Below are 19,424 nucleotides of genomic sequence, written 5' to 3' on the forward strand. Positions count from 1 at the left end.
GGAATCTACACGTCTGTTGTGCGCCTTGTCCATGAACGAATGTCACCTTACCCCTGGCAGGGTACTGATGACAGACCACAGAAATCCTTCCACTCAACTCCTTGGCTTGCTGAATTAACGAGGCCACTGGGGTGACTAACAAGAGCGTGGGTGAGGGGTTACTTCCAAGAGCATGGGTGAGTCAAAGGCAGCTGAGTCACTGCAAAGCCCACCCCAGCATGGCTGGTCGCTCATAAAAGCTGCACCCCTGATCTGGTGCTTGCCTTGAGGGCTTCTCCAGAAGGCTCCCCTCTATTGCGACTGCTGGCTCATCATACAACTTTGGACAGCGTCTTGTAAATTCCTTAGTTTCCTGGGCCTTGTGAGTTGCCCCAACTTCCTGAGTTTTATACCCTCCCCTGCCTTTCCAAAAGAGATTTTTTTTTTTTAAGTAGAGGGAATAACTAACAGTCTCTTCGCCTGGTGCTTTCTCTGAACCTGGTGACCATCTCCAGCAGCTCAGGAGCCTCAAAACTGATGGCATCCGGGATAGCCTTCAAACAATGCCAATTCAAATCTTGAGATAATTTGGGAGGATGCTCCACCCCAGCTCCCAAAGGTCCCCAGGAGAAGTAAGCCCCAGACAACTGCAGTAGTAACTGGTTGAATGAGAGTGCCCTTGGGTTGCTCTTCCCTTTGTTCCTCCCTCCCCCTTGGGTGGCTTTCCCCATATGACTCCATTGCACTCAAACCCTCCCCTCACAACTTGCTTTGGGAAAAAGTTCAAATTAAAACTGATACATTACATAAGTTGCAAAACCAATGTCTGTTCAACTCATGCACACTAGAAATAGCCAACTTAGAGTTTTCTGGGTCTTACTGTTTCTCAGACCAGATGTTTACAGAGTACAGTAGAATACCCCTAGCAGTGACATCAGGTGGGGGTCACTGCCCTCATTTTATAGGCTTCCTAATACAGGGACAGACAATGTGAGCCACTTGTAGATGGCATTCCGGGCCCACAGTGGCAAGGCAGGGGTTTAAACTGTAATTCTGCCTTCTCCCCAAGGCTCAGAACTTTTAATGGCCATGGTGTCCTGCCAGGCACTTTCTGCAGGCTAAAATGTGAGCAATACTATTAATAGCTATTACCCCATTGTACCGATCCAGTTTCTTCGCTCAGAGTTTGCGATGGCCAGTTCTCAGAGCTGTCTCCATTGCCTCCCGAACACGCCATGCCGGGAGTATTTCTACCTGGGCTCGTGTTTCTCTCAAGTTTGAAACTCCATACCTTCCTTCTGAGGTCTATTTCTCCCACTGTAGACTTGACCACTTACTGTTTTTCTCCTCCCTCCAACCACACCTGTAACAGACACACCTAATTCCTCTCTGCTGCCTCTGTAGATGGAATAGTGATAAGAAACACCCCGTAGGGCCAAACAGAAGCACCCAGAATGGTTCCGGCTTCACCTAAGATGGGTAAGGAATGCTATTTCTCCATGCTCTTATTTGACATCCTGCAACTTCCTACTGCCTAGACCTCAGCTGCCTTCCACATCTTTAGCTCCATGTGATGGAAACACCAGAAAGATTATTCCAAGCTCGAAAATCAGACCCATTGAGCATGGCTTGAGCACAAAGTCTCTGCAGAAGAGGCCTCGATTCTCAGCTCTTCTCTCATTTGCAGGGCTTCGTAAGGTCAACTGGTGAACTTTGCCTACTAGAGATGCAAATACCTCCAGACCCTGAAGATAGCATCGTATTGCACACTCAGAAATACGATTCCTAACTCTGCAACCTTATCCTAAGATTCTTCTGTCAGACCTATGCTCCCAAACACTTTGGAACCATCATAGGATCTTATGAGTTTCCTGACAGATGAATGAGTTACAGAGAACATACCTGTCCTTTGAAACCTTAAACACAAACGGTAGTGTGCTGCCAGCTGCCTTTCCACAGACTAAGCTTTAGATGCTGGCCCCTAGTGATAACAGAGGCAAGGAGAGATAAATGGTCCCTGCTTTTGCTGGACAGAGAGGAAGCTGTACTTTTAGGCCAGTGCATCTCCGCCTTTGGCTGACTGATTTGGGTTACAATAATCAATCCGTGGTTGTAGGGTCTGTTCCTGATTATTGGAGGGGCCGAACAGCACCTCCAGCTTCCGCTTGCTACCTGTCAGCAACACCCTACTCCCCCATCATGCAAGTCTCCAGACACTGATTGCAAAGTGCCGCCAGGAGCAGTCGCTCCGTGTGACCTCACTTCACATGTAAGCAATCATGACAGATGTCAAGAGCATCTTCAGACATTCACAACGACACCCAAAGGAATCTTCCTGATGGGCTCACAATAGCCAAAGAGATTCTAGAAGCTTCTTCCAGTGTTCAAATTACCACAAACACAGAGTGCTGGGCCTACCCCCAGTGGCTCAATTCAGACTGGAGGCTCTTTGATGGTGCTGACACCGAACACACCTTCTGGGGGCCTGAATCTAAGAGACTGGCAGCTTGCTTGCCACCGCATGTGTTATGACTGACTATCCTGAGAGACTTCCTTACACCCAGCTGTTTGGTAAGAGGGTGCAGCCCTTGGGAACCCCTCTTTGAAAGCTCAAATGTACATGGATGTCTCAGAAATATCCATTTGTAGAAGCATCAACCTCTACCTGACTCTCTTCTACCTGACACTCTTCTCTGGGCAACTCCCAAGTTTCCCAAAATAACAAAGGATACAATCGTGTTTTCTACAACCTATTAGCCTCTTCTGGACTCAGTATCCCTTCAAAGCATGCTACAAGATGGAACATCAAGAGAACTGGTCAATGAGAGCAGAAGCAAACCTTCACACGGCTTTACTTATTTAAGGGAAGGCTAAGAACTGGAGGAAGAAAGAGCTGGAGAGATGGCTCAGCGACTAAAATGGCTGCCCTTCCAGAGGACCCAGGTTTGATTCTTAACACCCACATAGCAGTTAAAAAAACGTCAGTAACTCTGGTTCCAAAAGTTCTGATGCCTTCTTCTGGCCTTTATTGGCACCAGGCATATGTGTGGAGCACAGACATACACACAGGCCAAACACCAGTATATATAAACAAAAAGAAAATAAATCTTAAAACAAAAAAAAAAAGAAGAAGAAAGGGGGAAGAGGCTGGAGAGATGGCTCAGTGGGTGAGACACACACAGTACACACTGATCTAGGCAAAGTTAACACTGTGTCACCTAACACTGGAAGACTAGATCACAAGTTTTATGTCCCCTTGGAGCTGCAGACCCAGGACAGCCCCCAAGCTTTGCCTTTACAAAGCTTAAACCCAAACACTGACCTGAGCCTGGCCGGGAGACTAGCCTTTAGCTGCCCTTTCTGGAGGCACTGTGCTTAGCCACTCTGTATGGAAACATAGAAGAAAATGCAAGTAACTAACACCTCTGTGAAGGCAAAGGGAGCCATCTCCACAGTGTCGGGGACCAGGAACTTCAGGACTTAAAGGGGTTGGAGGTGGTGTCCTTAAGTGGAAAGGTGGTGAGTCCTGGGTGTCAGCACAAGACACCCCACCCCCCAAGGAGGCCTGAGATCTTAAGTCCCTTCCCATTGCCACACTGACCGAAACACTCAAGGTTGGTGCTGATTTGGGTAAATTCTGAATCCTTCCAGAAGAAGATAGCAGCTTGAGCACAATTCCAGTTAGCATGCCAACCAAGACCATTCCCCTTTCTTCCTCCTATGTAAGGGAGGCTGGCACCTGGGATACCAAATTCTCAGCTCAAAGGAGATGTATTACCTACCCGTGAGGGGCAGGGGGCTCTCTCCAAAGGCAGCGGAAGCAGCAGCAGCAAGTGCAAGCGAACCAGAAAAACAAGAGAGGGTGTTTTGGCAGAGTGGGGTTTGAAGTAGAAGGGGGTGCTCTGTGCTAGGGTGAGCTGCTGAGTCCTGACTAGACCTATTAGCCAAACAATGAATTCTGATTGTCGGACCTTGGTGTTTTGTATTAGGAATAAATCAGTGGCCAACTAAGGGAACAGACCTTGGGGGCCAGCTTTAGGAATGGATTCTAACGGGTTTTAGTAAAAGGGGGAGAAGAGTAAAGGACAGAAGCTGCCGGCTCAATGTCCGCCATGCACCAGCCTGCTAGAGTCCTTTACCCTGCCTCACTGTTTCTGAGCTGCCTGGGGTCAGGAACTTCCCCCTTCTATAGTCTCAAGGCTTCCTGTCAGTCCCTACGACAGAGAGCTTGGGCTGGGATAACAATCAGGTGGATGAAGGAGGTCCTTAATGCACGTTACAAATCAACCAAAGAGAAATGAAGAACCCTGGCTTTGTTCTTAACGGACTTTGGTTACCTGCAGCTCTGGACCTCATAGGTGACTTTAATGGGACAAATCCAGCCTAAGAAACCTGTGCTGGCAGCAAGGGTGAGAAGTAAGCCCAAGCTACCTAGTTCTTGATCCTGGTCCGGTATCTTGTACACAGCAAGTTTCTCATAGCCTTGTCTCTCTAAAGCGAAGGTGATAGGGACCTGGTGACGATGAATTTCCAAGGTCAACTCAGTTTAGAATTGCCATGGAAACACACTGCTGGGTCTGCCCCTGATGGTGTCTCTGGAGAGGTTCAGATGGAAAGGCCAGGCCCACCCTGAATGTGAGTGGCACTGCCTTATGGGCCTCACTGGGGTCTTGGACCAAGCAAAAGGGAGAAAGCTTGCTGGATCCCTGTGTGTGTCTCTCTGCTTCCTGACTGTGAATGCAACCAGACCAGCTGCCTCATGCTCCTGCCGCAGGGCCTTCCTCGCCATAACAGACTATACCTGGGAACTGAATCAAACTGAGTCAAAAATAATCCCCTTTCTCCTTATGTTGCTTCTTGGCAGGTATTTGGTTGCAGCAGTCAGGAAGGGCGACTAAATTCATGGAAGAAGAATGTAACTGGGCCATTTGTCTTTGAAGAGACACTGGGACCGTGACAATTCTTACAAAGGCAAACATTCAATTGAGGTAGCAGCTTACTGCTTCAAAGGCTCAATCCATTATCATCATGGAAAGGCACATGGTGCTGGCTACATTTTGAGCAGAAGGCAACAGGAAGTAGACTCAGTGTCACACTGCATGAAGCTTGAGCAAAAGAGACCTCAAAACCCGCCCCTACAGAGACACACTTCCTCCAACAAGGCCATGTTTACTTCAACAAGGCCACACCTCCTCATAGTGCCACTCCCTTTGGAGGCCATTTTCTCTGTCACCACAACACCATTCGTGGTGAGTGCCTGAAGGAAAGTGTGCAGGCACTAAGTACCCGAAGCCCTGAGCCTAGGCTGCCCTGATCCAGAGGGGCTTGGTTTTCTATCTGATCACACTTTAGTTTTATTGAGATGCAATATGACATGAATTGTATCCTGTCAAAATACACATTGCTGTGGGATTAGATAATATGTTCATAGCAATGATAGGTATGTATCATCACTACTATTCCATTTCAAAAACAATCCCAACATCCCAAAGAAACCCCACATCCATTCACAGCCCCTCTCTCCTGCCCATCCCAAGCCCTAGGCAAATCATATATGTTTTGTGTTATTACGGATTTATCTACTCAGAACAGTTCCTTCCATGGCATAGAATCATACAACATGGGGTCTTTTGTGCTTGACACTGAGTGAATCTCTACCTTAAAACTGTGTGATCTTTACCCAGCCTCCAGGACCTCCCCTATGTGGGCAATGGAATCTGAGAGGATTCTTCATTACTTGACTAGGTGAGCTGATGCATTCAAAGCCCCGGAGAGGGTATCATTCATAGTCAACACCTCACATGGAGGTCACCTCACTCCTAGTCAATATTGCACGTCCAAGGGGGCTTCGCTCAGAGTCAACACCACACAGACAGTCGCATCTGCTATTGTTATTTCTGCCTTTGCAGCTCTCCTGCCCTGAAGCATCTGCTTAAGATTGGAGATAAAAATGAGGTGGAACACAAAAGAGGAAATACCTTTTGCCCTTCCCACTTCAGAGCCAGGCAAGGAAAGTACGATTAGGAGCCCAGCTTAAATGAATGCAAGGAGTCTCATCATACACACATTTAACCATCACAAATCTCTTTCTTTTACCATGGGGGAAAAAACCCGAAGGGAAAAGAACAATGTAGCTACTGCAATTAAGTGTTGTGAAATTATATCTTGCCTGTATTCTTTGTTATGCACACTGTACATGGCTGCATGCATTATACATTTTTCTATATTGATTACAGCACAGGCTTGCATACACAAAACCACACAGACCGCACTTTAATGGGCAACTTCAAAGATTTCAAGGTTAATGACAACTCTGTGTTTGCTTTAAACCCTGACTTTATAACCCAACCTCTGAGTAAAATTCAGCTCCATTGTACGTCAACAATACCAATTTAGAATTATTCCAGATGAACTGAATCAACAATAAAACAAAGTGGAATTTCTCTAGATAGATTCAACAGACCAGCACACAGTCCAGAGCCGGATGCGAGGCGGCAACTGATGCCCATCCACCAAGCCCCATTTCTGTTCTCCACAAATTCACGGCATCGCTTTGAAAGCAAACCACATGATTACAGGGGTCAGGGAGGGACAGAACCAGGTTCAGGAAACATGGGGATACAGTAATCTGTTACCCAGCAGCCAGTAAAGACAGGCGCTCTACCTCTCTCCCTGCCAATCCCTTGTCTGTCGTATTTCATAGCACTCTTGCCACCAAATGGACAGCACAGGTTCCCCTGTTCATTTGTGCCACTATGAGTCTCACCGGGAGGCATCTGGTCTACCTTACTCACTTCTGCATTCCTGGTGCCTTGGAGGGTGTTGCACACTTAGCAGATGCCTGCTGGTGATGACTTACTGAATGGGTGAGGACCATTTCCTTCAGATGCTTTACTTTCCTCCCATGCTCTGTCCTCCAGACAGCCACAGTTCACTCCTTTCACCTGGGTTTGCTTACTGGGTAATTATCTCAAAGTAGTGGGATCTGTCCTATATCAAAGACAAGGTTACGGTAGCAATGCAGGGCATTAGCAGAGGGTGACTAGTGGGAAAGAGATTATCTAGAGATGTGTGCTCATACTAAATCAGAAGGCTCAAAAGAATGCCCATCATATGAGGAGATAATTCAGGTGATAGAACTCAACACGAGGGCCAGAATTTGAATCCCCAGAACCCACGTAAAACCAAACAGGCATGGTGGCGTCTCGAAATCCCTGCACTCAAGAGGCAGAGAGGGGATCCCCGGGATGAGCTTGCAAGCTAGATGAGTCAGAATTGGTGAACTCTAACTTCAGGAAGAGACCTCGCCACAATCAATAAAGTAGAGAGTTATCAAAGAAGACACCAGTGTCAGCTTCAGGCATCTGCATGCACAGGCATGTTCCCATGCAAACATGCATATTCATACAAACAAGGCATGCACACCCATTCGTGTAGATGTTCCCGCTCATGTAAACACACATTCACACACTCACAACAAGAAAAATAAATGAGTAAAACATAAAAGGAATGTCTATTACCACAGTCCTTTCTTCAGTCATTGGCTCTATCTGGGGAAGTCCCAGACTCCTGACAATAGTGAAGAGGATACCACACACTCACGCCAGGGCAAGTACCTGCACGCCTCTCCATTCCCCTGCTCGGGGTCCAGACTATGGATGCGCTACCATACCAGCGAAGGCTCAGCAGAGAAATGCATAGGGGTGAATGGTAGCAGAGCTCCAGGGGGAGAACACCAGCAGTTGTGGGCACAGGTGACCTCTAGCTGGTGGATGATGTGGAAATTTCACATCATTTTCCTGTGGGGGCCCCGGCAATCGTGAGCTCATTTGCCATGACAGTGTTAGACCAGGGGCACAGGCGTCATTAATTTAGTGCCATCCCTCCTCGCACGTCTGTCTCCACTCCTTCACTTCCGAGCCCTTGGGTCACCTTCCAGACTGGTCCTTTTGCACCCAAGCTTGTATCTCCATTGTTATTTGGGAGAACTCAAACCAAGATGCAGTGTTAACACCAGTGTACATTTGAATGGCAAGAAAGCCTGAAGGGTTAGATAGCCCTGATCACCAATGAGAGCTAAATTAAAACCCATCTTAAAACTGCCCTGAGAACTTACCCGGGGCTTTCCCATGAGCTTTGTGGTATAGCAGCAGAGCCCTGCGTGAAGAACAAGCTGGGTGGGTGTGTGTTAGGGGCTGCTGGGAGCCTGCTTCCTTGCCAGAGATCATGACCTTAATCACCTGTAAATATCTGCACACCTCATCCGGCCTCCCTGCATCTCCAGGTTCGTGTGTGTGTGTGTGTGTGTGTGTGTGTGTGTGTGTGAAGGTGAACATGGAAGTGCCTGTTTTGTGTAAGCTTATATACATGTGTGTATGCTTGTAGGAGCCAGGACAAACTCAGGGGCCTTTTCATAGGTAATATCAACCTTGGGATCCTTTGAGGTTCTGGTTTGTTTTGAGACAGAGTCTTATTAGACAGTCCTGGCTGGCCTGACCCTCGCTATGTAAGGCATACTGGCCTTGAACTTACAGGGAGCTGCCTCCCAGGTGCTAGGATTACAAACATGTGGCCCCATGCCTGGCTCCCCTAAGATGTCTGTGTGTCTTTTGCTGAGACAGGGTCTCTGGTCCCACCACAGCCATCTTTTCTTCTCGTCGGTTTGATTCTCATGAGAAGTGAGTCCATTTTACAGACGGGACCACTGAGCCTTTTTTGCTGAAGGCTGCACTGTGAATGAAATGAGGCCTTGAAAACCATCCAGGCTCGTGGTGTGTGTGTTGGTTAATAATCACTTCCAGGGTACCCATTGCATATGTTTTAGGGAACTTACAGGTTGGTAGATGGAAGCCACCCACCGCGGGAGTATTTACACCACAGAAATGGACAAACAGTGCAAACCACATGGTTTAGATTTTTAGAGAGAGAGAGAGAGAGAGAGAGAGAGAGAGAGAGAGAGCCAGTTGTTAGGCATTATCAAAGCCCCCATTGCCTGGCACCCAGTTGGATATTCTTCTCCCATGCTCAGAGCGTGGAAGTCACTGGCGACACACCGCACTCTGGAAGAAAGGCTTGTTAGCATTCGCCAAATGACTCTGAAACTGGTAGATCATTATTTGCTTCATGTTAGAAATATCTCTAGCGCTGCTGATTGAATGTTCACAAAACCATTAAAAGGCTTGGCAAGGCTCCTCGCAAATATCTTTTGCATGAAAAGTTTCAGAGATTGGCTAATTGTAGGGGCTTCACCCCGGTCACTCTAATCAAGGACATACCCAGGACCCCATGGTCCCCATCCCCGATGCAGGCATAGACAGGGTTTGAGAACACCCATATCATGGAATCCAGACACCCCTCTGAGCAATGGACCGTCTGGCCAGCACCCCCATCCCTGACATGTACCCAGGTGCTCAGCTAATGTTCAGCACCTGTGCTCCTCTTTGAGTGACAAGTTTCCGCTGGCAAGGTTAGAACTGAAGCAGGGTCCCTTACCCTCAGCCTTTGCCTGACATCCCTAATCCGGCCACACCGTACCCTGCAGGTCCTCCCCCAAAATGCCCCCATCAGCTTGTCTTTCATATTTTGTCCCCTCCATGAGCTCAGGCCCATATCGTCTCAAAATCACATCCCACTCCAGACATTCGCTGCACTGAAGCTGGGGAACATCAGGCCAGGTCCCTCCACACCCTCCCCTGTGACCTTCATGGCTACCCATCACTTGGAAACAAACACTAAAACTCTTGAAGTGGCCCACAAAGGCCTAAGGGCTTGCCCACCTCTTGGCCACACCCCTGATCGCTCTCCAGGCTGGGCTATCCCCTTCTGCACAGAAGTGTCAACCAGTCTGTGCCTTCTTCCTAGAATGCCTCTCCCATGCCTACCCTCTCTGGGGTCTTGGTCAACCTACTTCATTCCCGAAGCTCTGAGCTCCGGCACAAGGCTGCCAGGGAAGGCCCAGACCCTTTATCAGAATGTGATACCTTTCTGATTTCCATTATCCATCTGTTCATCCACCCATGCTTCCCGAGTGCCTCCTCTGTGCCAGGCACTGCTGTGAGCCACAGGGATACAGTCTTGGATGAATCAGAAGACAACAGCACTTGCCACCATGGGATGGAGATTTCAGTAGAGGAGAAAGATTAAAAAAAAAAAAACCCAGACAACAAACACAATATTGTGGTGGCACAGCCTCACACAACTGCATTGCCTTCCTTCACAGTGGTTGTCTAGCTTTTAAATTATTCATTAATTGATATTGATCCCTCCCCCTGCCAAGCAGAGCCCCAAGAGAACAGAAACTGAATCTGCCATATTAGCAACAGGACCCTAAAGACACCAATGTTACATGGAACACAGTGGGCCCGTACAGAAATCTTAGATATTTGTGGGCACACTAGTCCAAAGTGAGTTCTCCTAAGGTCAATTTACTTCAGTACTGGGACCTGGGGTGAAGAATCCCTGAAACCCTCAGCACACCCCTTTGAAAAGTCTCTATGTTCCCTCTCTGCCTGTAATTTTGAGTTAAACCAAGGGCCAGCTGACTTTTTTGATAAAGGGACAGATGGCATCGGGGGCCAGGCAGTCTTAAATCTGTTGTTAACGCACAAAGCAGTCGTAACAATTCTATAAACGAGTAGGTATGGCTTTGGTCCAAATGAACTATTTATAAAAACAGACTTCAGGCAGGAACCAGCCCACAGGCTATAACTTGTCACCTCTGAGTCAGATGTCCCCAGATGCCCACAGCTCATGGCAGTTGAGGGTGAGCCTATCCAGCCCATCCCAGCTGTGGGCTCTACAACAATGCCCAGGCACTCTCTACAGATGGACAGAGAGTTTCCCAGAAGCACGTGCTTCCAAGTGCACAGCTACTAGCTCTGTCCTGTATCACACAACACAAATGGTTTTCCGCCACCTGGAAGGGAAGCAACGACAGCCTGGGAGACCAGGAGGCAGGGATGGAGAAGGCTGCAGCATTCCTTCCCAGGTCTCTAGGCTCTGCAGGAGGCTGAGCTCATTTCCGGCCCTGTCTGGGCATGTGTCAGGACTTCTGCCCTCCGCCCAGTTCAGCTTGTATTCAGCTGGGAGACACAGGGTCTTTGTGCCTCTGCAGCAGATCGGTGACACTGGCTGGTGTCTTTGAAATTCGATGTGACATGCCAAAACATGCCTACTGCTAATGTTAATTTTCAAGAACTTGACTTCGGCTGGCAGTGGGGAAAAAAATAAATCACTTTACTTCTGGAATGTGTAGTTATATTTACCCTCATTTGGGGGGGTCTGTAGTATGGCAAGGCAAACCCCTCAAGGGCCTACTCACTCCAGTAGGATGAGACACACAGATTGTTGTAGTGTTAATGGAACCAGAGAACCTTAGCCACAGCTCTGATGCTGTGTGCGGTGCAGGGCTGCAGTGGGCATCAGCTGTTCAGGACAGACACAGAACATCTGTTTCAGGGCAGCGCTAGCGTGTGGAGGCTCGCGTGAGAAATATCCTCCGCTGGCTCAGGTATGTGAACACTTGGTTCCCAGTTGGTGGCACTGTCTGGGGAGAGTGAACGCAGCCTCACTGAAGGAAGTATGCCATGGCCTTGCCCCACTTCCACTTTGCTTGCTGCTTTCCGTTTGCAGTTGAGAATGTGATTTCTCATTCCCCCTGGCTGCTGGTCCTTCTGGATGTTGAGGGTATAACGTACCAGCTTCACATGTCCTAGCGTGTCTCTAACATGCCACAGTTCACAGGGACTCAGGGCTGCAGGGGGCTGCCTGTCCTTACATCGCTACCATGAGCAGAGCCACGGTCTGGTTGTTGTTCATCCCCAGCGCCACTGACAATAACGTCCTGGGGGAGGAGGGGTTGTCTTGGTTCCAAAACACACATCTGCATTTCGTGGCAGGGATCTAAGAGTCACCTCCTTCTCCCTTTCACCATCAGCATTGCTGTGTGTCACTACCCTTCCATGAATGTGTGGGTACACGCACGTGTGCTTGTGTGTGCGCACATTCAGATGACAGAGGAGATCATAGGGTGTCCTGCGCTACCCCTCTACGCCTTATTCTCTTGAGACAGGCTCTCCCACTGAATCTGGAGCTAGGCTGGTGGCCACCAAGCCCTAGTGATCCTCCTGCCTCCACCTCTCACAGTGCCAGGGTCACGCTTGGTGTGGGGGATTTCACTCAAGAACTCATGCTTATACCACAAGCACCTTCCCCGCCAATATTCCAGTCCTATGCAGCTTCCTTCTAAAGTAGCACAGCTCTAAGAAGTTGTCCACATTGGGTTTTATTGAGCCTGCGTTTATGATAGCGGGATCAGGCAGCTGTAGGATCAAGTAGGCAGAATTCCCACGGTGGGTGTGCAGAGTGCTTCCAGAAGGGGGTGGGGGAATTACGGCCAAATGCAAAACAGGTTCTGCCTGAAGAGGGCAGTAGCAACTCAGCTCCTGCCAAACAGCGTAGAGAACTTAAATAGTCAGGGCCTCTGAGTTTTCAAGAAATAAAGAAAATCTGGATTGTCTTTTAAATGTATTGATGTCATGAATTTTAGGAGATTTGGGCCACCAGTTACCTCCATGGGTTTGAACTGACCAGTGGTTGCCAGTCTGAACTCCTGCCAAGAAACTGGAGTTGAAGAATTGGGATAGATCCCATCAAGCAGAAGACAAGAGGTTCAGTTGACTAATCCCCAGTCCCCACCTACCAGGCTCTGACTAGGTGGGAACACTTCTTCATATTAGCCTTAACCTAGGAGAGAAGGTTGACTCTCATCCTTAGCCCCAGAATACGGCCACCATCCCATATCTCTGGTGGCAGAGGCAACAGGCAGTCGGGAATTGTGCTGGCAGCACCCCTCAGTAGATCCGATTCACCAGGGCATCTAGACACCTCGCTGACAGCTAAGTGAAAGAGGGCCCAAGCCTCTGGATGCTTGATTCGATTCTGCTGGACTGATCATTGTGATTGGATGACAGACGAATATGTCCCTCTCCTTCTCAATAGGAGCTGAAACACCAGCTGTCACCGAGGGATTCACCCTTCTGGTAGGTGTGTCTTGGCGAAAAATTCTCTTCCTTCCCAGGCAGAATGGTTCCTGACTCTGCAGCCTAAAGAATAAAGCCAGGTCTAACCAGAATCAAAACAGCAGGAAATGTCCTGACTTCCTCCTGGCTCAGGACGGCATTGTCTGCCAAGTCCTTTGAAAGCTGTCCCTGCTCGCACCCTCCAGGGACACGGGGTGGAAGAGTAAAGATAGAACGGAGACCACAGCCACGAGGAGAAAGGGAAAAGGAGGATGAAAAGACCGTGGGAAATGAGCGAGGGACACTGTGTAGTAGAAAACCCAGAACAGAAAGCATTTCCTTCTGATGAACCTGCTTCGCTTCAGCGGAATTCTCAAAAATAAGTCCTGTAGGCTCAGAATTTTGTAAGGCTGTGGATGGAGCCCCCTTCTGGAGAAAATTTTCATCAGGTACAAAAAAAAAAGAAAACAGATCAAAACACACAAAGATGGGCATGTGTGCACACACACAACCACAGAACAATTTTAGGCTGTTAAGATAATATGCCTGTCATCAGGTAGGAACCGAAAGCAAAGCTTCATCGTTCCCTTCCCTTCCACGCAACAGAAGATATCCGGGCTCTTGAGTAGCTGTGTTTTCAGATAGAAAGGAAAAGTACGGTTTTCAAGACCTGGGCTCTCCCTTAACTTCAGGCGACTGATTGCTTCTCACTGCCAAGACCTAGTACTTGAAGACAGATCGCACCATGGTGGGGCATGATTTTTTTGAGGGGCTGGGGTGGGTGACTTTACTCTAACACAGCAAAGGTGCTTTTAGAAGGAAATGGATTTTATTTAGGAGGGCTTAAGATAGGAAAAGGGAAGAAGGAAGGAGGTAGAAGAGGGAAGATCTGCTAAGAGGACTTTGGAGGTTTCCAGTAACTCGGTGGAACTACACAAATCCAGGTCACATATTCAGCCTAGTGGTGTATTTAAACTATTTTGGGATTTGCTAAAAATATTGATACTAATGTTCAGACATGCGAACTTTCACCACAGCAGGCACTTTCTCTGCTCCCATGTTTCCCTGGAACGTCTCAAATGGCACAGGCTGCTCCAAGTGGAAGTCACAGGCTGGGGTGCCCTCTCAGACTCCAAGTCCCTGCCCTCATGGGAAAGGCTTTGCACATGAACCAGGCTCTTAAAATAGAGCGGGCAGGGCAGCCGCTACACGAGAAGATGCGGGGACTCACTTGCAGTCCTGGAAGGCAAGATGCCCACTCCCAGAAAGAACTCTCCACTTTAAACCAACAGCACAGATTTCCATGGAAATACTTTTGGGCACTCTGGGGGGGGGGGGGGGAGACAGCTCTCCAGACCTGAGCCACTCCCTAGAAATTAATTCTTGGGGGATTGCTCATGCATGTGAGAAGCTGGGCTGGGTGGAAGTGCCGCCTCATGGGAGTGGGCAATCCCAGCCACAGTGGAATTTCTCACTCACGCTTCTGTGTTCATTTGTTGCACATTCGTGATGGTAGCCAAATTCCAACCGCTACTTCCGGGACAGGCTTTCCCAGAGCACCCCAGGAGAGAGGAGAGGTCTTCCAGCCTTATTGTTTAGAAGCCCACCCCCACCCCAAACCCTCCCAAATTTGGAAAGTGGCAAGTGTGCCAATGAGCAGCCAGAGGCTCATAGCTTCCAAGCTGGGCCCAGTGCCTGCTGTGTGGAAAAACACACATGGGCTTGCCCCAGCTCCGCAAGGCAGTGACTAATTCACTCGATCACATTGTTTTCCCCTTTCTTCTGTTTTCTTTCTGCCTCGGGAAAGTTTGGGTTAGGCTTGTTGACTCACCAGCTCCAGGATCTCCCCCCCACCATGCACACACCCACCTTTCTGGATGGCACAAAGAACCCCCTGCCCTTAAACCCCTTGCTGGTGAATTCAATCGCACCTTGCATGGGTAGAGACTATTTCCCCACCAGGTGCGGCCGCCAGGAGAACATCAGTTACCATCCTGATGCAGATTCGTGCCCTGATTATGCACGACAATCAAAAGAGAGAAATGAGCCCCTCAGGGCTGGCCACTTATTTCCAGTTCAGAAGCAACCGAGTGTGCTTTCAAAGCCACCTGTGCCAGCCTGCCCCGCAGGAGGAGACACACCAGTTGCTTTGCAGAGGCGCCCTGTTTGAAGCCCGCAGCCCCAGTCCTGGAGACTTTTGCAAGCTCTCCCACAGTCTGCTTTGCTCATAGAAAAAGCATTAATTTGGATGAGCCCTGGAATCACACTGAGGGAGAAAAACCCATACTAAGACAGGAAAACTATGAAAGTCCCCGGGTAAGGCAACAGTCTACGCCCCAGAGGCCAACAGCTCCCAGAGAGGTGGACGTTGTGAAACATGTAGCCTAAGGCTGCCTGTTGCATGCAGCCTTGTCCACTCAGCAGCCCAGCAGTTCTCCGGGCTGATGTTAATGGATTCTCTGACTGTGGAGAACCTGGGAACTCAAACAGAGTGAAGAACTGGCCCACGGTGGCTCTATGAGCAGCAGAGGACAAGAAGGATCTGCCTGGATCTTTCCATCCAGCGTTGCTCTGCCCCACCTTGCTAACTGGAAGATGTATGACCTTAGGGATAGTTAGAGCCCTGGAGGTGTGGAAAGCTGGTTCAAACGGCAGCATAGGGTCCATAACAGGACCCCTAGACAATCAGCAAGCAAATTCCCGGTAAGGAAGGAGCAACAACTGTTTGGTCCCCAGGACTGTGTGTACATAGAAGAACATGCCAGAAGTCAGGATGGGAAAGCAAGCCTGGCCATCAGTTAGCATCTTCCTCTTCTGCAGGATCCTGGTAGGGACACACACACACACACACACACACACGAGTCGTTTCTATGGCCATTGCATTTCTGGGATGCTAGCCTCTCTTCAGCAGGCATCTCCTTTTAGAAGTCTACCTAGAACCCTGACTTCCTTTCCTCTTTCCCACTTCGTGCTCAACCATGTGCCTTTTCCTCCGGCACCAAGAATCCTGGCCAGAAACTCAACACCCATGCCTCAGGCATTCCCTCTCTTCTCCACTCCCTTCTGCATGGCTCTACACTGCTGCTCCCACCCACTTGTAGGCTGCCAGGTTTGAGTCCCAGAGGGTGCCTAAAAGGACAAGGAGGGACTGGTCCAGTATGCTCTCTGGAGCATCCATCCCCAGGGGAGTGCTGGGCGTGCCCTCTTAGCCTCCAAAGCTTGTACCTGTCCCCTAAGCATTGCTTTTCTATACCCAAACTTCCAGGGATCTCTGAGCTTCAGCCCGGCTGAGGAGAGCCCCGGCACGCCTCTCCTGCTCTGTCAATCCTGCCCTGGAACCGCAGCAGTCTGGAGGGTCACCCAGCAAGCAGCTGCAGCCTGGTGGGGAGGCTTGAACTTTTTCCTTGCTCTCAGCGCCACCCGCCTGGGGGAAGACAACAGAGGCGGCAGCCTGGGCTTGGGCAGGAGCTCCAGCTGGCTGGACAATGGGGACACAAGGAGCTGGGGTACTGGGCCTGCACCCTGGAGAGGGGACTGCTCCCAGGCCCTTCCGAGCCCAGGGCTAGAGAGCCGGAAGACCCCAATGCGGGAGCGGCGAGCGCCTGGGCTTTGAACGACAGCAGCAGCCGGGCTGCGGAGATCCGCTGGCGGGAGGCGCCTTGCTGCTTGCCAGCCGGGCTGGGCGAAAAGAGGACCCGGGGAAGTCAATGATGCCAGCTTTGGCCTCTCCTAGCCCGGCAGTCCAGCAGCTCGCGATCCCGAATGCAATGGCTCTTCTCCCGGCTAAGACGCTGGGCTAAGCGGGCAAGCACAACGCCCAGGAGTCGTCTCAAAAGGAGTGTGTACCCGATACACGAGATTCTGGAGGAGGCGAACCAAAGTTACCTCACTTGATGTCAGCCAGGATGTCGCCCCTGCTTGCAAAAAGGCTCTGTCCTCCCCGGAACGAGTGTACACACACACACACACACACACACACACACACACACACACTCACATACACCGAGACTAGCCGGCTTGCGGAGACAGGCCCCTCTAGGATCGGAGCTGGGGGTGACCTCGCATCTGAGCAAGCCGGGTCTGCCTGTATGGCCGCGCCAGGAGCCCCGCGACCCTCAGATCGCTCCTGACCATCGCCTAGCTGGGCGATCCGAACGCCGAAAGCTGGTGCGGAGCGCGCTGCCCGCGGCTCGCATTCCCTACCTGGGACAGCAGAACGCACAAGGCGAGCGGAGTTCTCGGCTGCATCTTGCCGGACTAGAAGAAGCGCCTGGCGGCGTTTGCATTCACACACGCGGCTGCACTGAGCATATTTTCCGTGGGAGCCTGCCTTTGAGGAGAGGCTCTGCCTCGCCAGCCAGCCAACTTCCCAAATAGATCAGCGGCAGCATCGCAAAAGCATTGGGTAGCGGCTGATGACCAGGACCAATGGCTTTACAAGACGGATTCCTTCATAACGCTCCCTCGTTTTGCATGGCAGATAGGAGCAAGCACCTCGCGGGGGTGGGGGTAAGCCCCCTCAGAGCAAGGAGGTAGCACGTTGCCTTTTTTTTTTGGACTCCTGGGACCCAGCCTCACAAATCAGGCTGGGCAATGGAAGCCTATTCCACTTTCCTTGGAATTGCACCCGGGACTGGCAGCCACTTCTTACACAGTGTAAAAAGATTATCTTTATTAAAATGTTAATAAGATCCACTTTATTCCCAATAAATCACATGAAATGACCCAAGCAGCCCCAGCCTGCTATGTCCTTAAAGCCTTGCTGGTAGATTTCTTTGCCTTTTGGTTCCCCTCTTCCCTTTTTTTTTTCATTTCCTCCCCCAAACTGGCTTTACCACAGCGGTGTTTGGTGTTTTTCTACCATCACACAAATCACAAAGAGGACAGATCAATTCTAGCTTGCAGGAAAAATCCATCAAGGAGCAATAGATTTTATTAACTGCTCAGGTGAGAGAGTGACTGGCCTCCACTCCACAAGCGCGCGCCTGGCACCAAAGCCAGGACTATGACTTGAGCAAATTTTGTCTCCCCTGCCCCCCGCACCGTGGATGTGACCTTTCAGAGGTCCTGAGCAGTTCTGAAGGACGCAGAATAGTACTAGCTATGGCTCAAGGAATCTTGGAGATTAGAGTAACAGGGACATATGGGGGGCCTTCTCTCACAGAGTTCTAAGGCTAAGGCAGTACAGTCCTTATTTTCAGGCAGCCTTCTTCCTAAAAGGACTCACGGTGTTTTTACAAGAAAGGGAATTTATCTACCTGAGATAGAAAATCTGGGCCACAGCCGAGTTGAGAGAACTACAAGGTTAGCTCCAAACTGCCACGGCTTGGCTGCGATTTGGATATGAGCTTCCAGGTGGCCAGAGCAATATGAAAAGTAGGTGACATCACTTTTGTTGTAGACATGTGTATAAGTTACACCCAGGACTGTGACAGATGTATTATATGGCATCTGCCATAGCAGAACACTAAACAACAGGCCATGCTCAGATCCAATGGGTCTGAGAAACAGCCCTATCAATATAAAGAGCAGGGCCTAGAACATGGAGACAGCGATTGGTATATTAAAGAATAGATGGCTAAGTTAATCAAGAAGTAGCAGAACGGGAGGAGGAGCACAGTCTGGAGCCTAGATAGCTTGCTGACACCCCAGCTTGCTGACACCCCAGATTTTTACTGAGCAGCAAGTTGCCCAGACCCTCTGCGTTTCTGTTTGTCTTCTGGTTAAAAATCCTAGACTCCTAGAGTCGGAGTGAGGATTCAGTGACAAACATCCACACATCCAAACTGACAAACTCTCTAAAATTCTTCCCTTGACTGGCTCTTGGCCATAAGGTCATTGTATGTCATCCCAAGGTCATCGATGGCAATATTTTGCTGTCTAGAGCTTGGCTGTCTTAGCTGCACACTCTACAGATAGCAATGTCACCCAAAGAGTCCACAGAAGATGCTGAGGAAACTGCTCCTTCATCCATTCATCTTATTGCCTAAATAGCGCCATCTATCCTGAGCATTCAATAAATATGGTCTTTAGTAGATGATATGACATAAGAGGATAGTATGAGCCATGTGTATGGAAATCCATACCCTTGTTGCTACTCAAAGATAAGGAACAAACATGGAGTCTAAAAAGATTCAAATAAAGACATCTGAAATCTCTGTTGGTCTCTGTTCCAGGAAAACAGCCATCTGGTCAACCAGGGGCCAGCTGCCCCGAGAACAGAGATTAGCAAACAGACAGGGAAACTGAAAATGAGGGACAGCTCAACTCGGAGGAAGGGAGAACAAGGTGACTGTGCACTGGTGGAATAAAACAGTCCTCCCTTATCTCCATAACAACCACTCTATCCAGGGAGACTCCTCTCTGAGTAGACAGGGTCCTAAGCTGTACTCAAGAACAATTTGGTGTCCTGCCTTCACCCTTTGG

General features: G+C 49.5%; 1 protein-coding gene across 1 annotated transcript in view; it reads right to left on the bottom strand.

Moving 5' to 3' along the window:
• Cdh13 (cadherin 13) overlaps window positions 1-17,374 on the bottom strand; it is a 949,947-nt gene extending 932,573 nt beyond the window's left edge. Inside the window, exon 1 of the mRNA XM_041650745.1 lies at window positions 17,202-17,374. Within this exon, the coding sequence (XP_041506679.1) occupies window positions 17,202-17,246 (45 nt within the window). The 5' untranslated portion in view covers window positions 17,247-17,374. The remainder of the gene's footprint in view (window positions 1-17,201) is intronic.
• Window positions 17,375-19,424: the final 2,050 nt, after the last annotated feature.

This window comes from Microtus oregoni, unplaced genomic scaffold (genome assembly GCF_018167655.1).
Source record: "Microtus oregoni isolate MIOR12 unplaced genomic scaffold, Mior012 000004F_ref0000308, whole genome shotgun sequence".
In the NCBI taxonomy this organism is placed as follows: domain Eukaryota; kingdom Metazoa; phylum Chordata; class Mammalia; order Rodentia; family Cricetidae; genus Microtus; species Microtus oregoni.